The following is a 2,332-nucleotide window of genomic DNA, read 5'->3' on the forward strand; positions in this document are numbered from 1 at the left end:
GTTCTCACCAGTATGCAGCATTCGGGATACCAGTGTCGTCATTATCAGCCAACAGCATCCAGCCTCAGCTTCGACGAGGACGCCTTCGCTGTGACCGTAGCCTCTCCTTCTCAGGCCTCGTGACTAGATGTTTGTATTTTAACTTAGTTGCTGCGTAACTTGCGCTTGCATGCACCAAAAAGAAGAAGAAGGGGAAAAAAAGAAGTAGTACGTTTATTGGACGAAGTATTGCTTTTTGTGGAATGCGCATCAGCCTTGTACGGAAGCGAGATTCCGATCTTGAACGCGTTCGATTGGTGAGCTTCCACCGTACCTCGTTGTTTCAAGAGAGCTGGCTTAACTTGCTGCCTTTTCATGCATCCGCTATTTCCTCCTCACTCTCCATCTTACGTTCTTCAAACTGCTTCTCCTTCGAAATCGCGATGCTGTCCACACTGATAGTAAATTTCCAGGCGAACTACCGCGCCGTCTACACGAGCCATGTCGACTTTATCTGCATGGAAATCAGCAACTGCCCGCACTGGGAGCTTGCGACATCAGTAGCCTGGGATGACCTTCCTACGGACAAGTTTGGGATTTTCTACGAGACAACTACATGCCGCACCGGTGGCAAATACTTCTACATCTCGGATGTAGCAAAAGAGAATGGCACGCACACGCTTAAAACCCCGATAGCAATCCGGTCCTTCATGGTTGGAACCACTAACGACTACATGCGTCGACCTTCTCGAATCGTCAACTCCTGTCCTGAAGAGCGGATCAGCCTCCAAAATGCCACCGAAACGTTGAATGGAGCGACGTCAAACTTCACCGAGGAGATCAAGTGGAAGGCCGACGACGCAGCTGAAGCTGGAGGTCTCTCCTCAAACTGGTCGGATGTTATGCCTTAAATTTGTCGAGCCTAGTTAACAGCGCCACTTTAGGTCTTAGCATAACAGACCAGAAAATTAAGACGGAGCTGTAGGAGGTTTGCGCTGCTCTTCTCTATTCGCTCATCATTTTCCAATTTGCGCGCTTCTGGGCCGGCTTCTATCCTTCGTTCGCCTTTTAAAATGTCGACTCCTACGCTGTCAATTCCCTATATGCGCATCAAGTTTGCAGAAGCGTCCGTCCTGACGTACACGAACCCGAAGCCTTGGAGGTGCATGAAGATCAGTGACTGCTCCTACTGGCACCTCACGAACACTGTCTACTGGAAGAATCTCGCTTCCAAGCAGTACGCCATATTCTACGAGAGCGACAATTGCGATACGGATGACAAGTATTACTTTGTTTCGGATATCAACAACCCTGCTGGCGGAGACTACACGTTCAAGAAGAACACGGAGTTCCGGTCCATGGCGCTCGGCAAATACAAGGACGAGGCAAAGTTCACGTACGTCAACAACTGCCCAAAGGACAAGGAAAACGCAGTGGTGAATGAGACGAGTGTCTTCGTGACCTGGGAAAATGACGATGAATCAAGCGGTCTGTCGTCGAATTGGACTAACACTCTTCCATGATGCCTCACGCAGTAACAAGGCTACTGGATGGTACTGGCAAAATCATCATCTTGAGCAAGCAGAAAATCTTCACTACTTTTTTTTTTTACAAATATAACAAAATAAAAAGCAACTGTGTCTTGCGAAACTCCATTCATCAGTAATTGTGCTGTGTAACCTACCAACACCTTACTTTAGACGAACCTTTTCGCCACAAGAATGAATCAAACCGTGATCGTCAGTCTGTTAACAGACAGCAGTAGTAAATTATACAAACCCTAATTTTTCAGGACTTGTGAGAATCATGGATTACTGTATCCCGTTGAGTTCCTCCTTCACATATCCGTGTAAGATAAAAACAAATAATGAAGAGCGGGAACATGCGAAGCAGAATTTATGTATATATTCTCGTATCGGGACTAAATCCGGTGCATTATAATCGATTGCCTGAAGTATTGTCGTAGCGTTGCATTTTCAGTTAGAGACCTCAAGTGGTTCTCATTTAAAACACTAGTCTCGAGTGTTTGGTTGGCAGTTGTGCCATTCTTGACGACTCCAAACTCTTGATTGCATTCGCCGCGCGTCGACCGTCTTTCAAGATGAAAGACGGTCGACGCGCATAGTTATCATCTTTCCGAACATAAACGACCGAATTGCTTGTGGGGTATCCAACGTGTGAGTGCCAATGGCGTCTGCAACATCCGAGATGTAGAAGTACTTGCCTCCAGTCCGGCACGTGTCTGTCTCGTAAAATATAAGCAAAGTGACCCCGGGGGATGTCGTTCCAGGCGATTGATGTCGCCGGTTGCCAGTGAGGGCAACTTGTGAACGACATGCAATCGTAGACGTCG

At 47.3% G+C, this 2,332-nt stretch overlaps 3 protein-coding genes across 3 annotated transcripts in view; 2 read left to right on the plus strand and 1 right to left on the minus strand.

Annotated features, from left to right (window-relative positions):
• Positions 1 to 422: 422 nt before the first annotated feature.
• On the plus strand, positions 423 to 987 carry PPTG_01265 (hypothetical protein; the record flags this gene model as incomplete). The annotated part of the gene is made up of 1 exon (XM_008894502.1): positions 423 to 987. The coding sequence occupies one exon, from the start codon at positions 423 to 425 to the stop codon at positions 888 to 890; it is 468 nt and encodes a 155-aa protein (XP_008892750.1). The 3' UTR covers positions 891 to 987.
• Positions 988 to 1,052: 65 nt separating this feature from the next.
• PPTG_01266 (hypothetical protein) lies at positions 1,053 to 1,502 on the plus strand (the record flags this gene model as incomplete). The annotated part of the gene is made up of 1 exon (XM_008894503.1): positions 1,053 to 1,502. One exon carries the CDS (start codon positions 1,053 to 1,055, stop codon positions 1,500 to 1,502), a length of 450 nt encoding a protein of 149 aa, XP_008892751.1.
• Positions 1,503 to 2,075: 573 nt separating this feature from the next.
• The window catches only part of PPTG_01267 (hypothetical protein), a gene marked incomplete at its 3' end in the record, with an annotated part of 2,500 nt that continues 2,243 nt past the window's right edge, over positions 2,076 to 2,332 (minus strand). The window contains exon 4 of the mRNA XM_008894504.1: positions 2,076 to 2,302. Coding sequence (XP_008892752.1) covers positions 2,076 to 2,302 — 227 coding nt within the window. The remainder of the gene's footprint in view (positions 2,303 to 2,332) is intronic.

Source organism: Phytophthora parasitica (genome assembly GCF_000247585.1).
Source record: "Phytophthora parasitica INRA-310 unplaced genomic scaffold supercont2.3, whole genome shotgun sequence".
NCBI classification, from domain to species: Eukaryota; Oomycota; class Peronosporomycetes; order Peronosporales; family Peronosporaceae; genus Phytophthora; species Phytophthora nicotianae.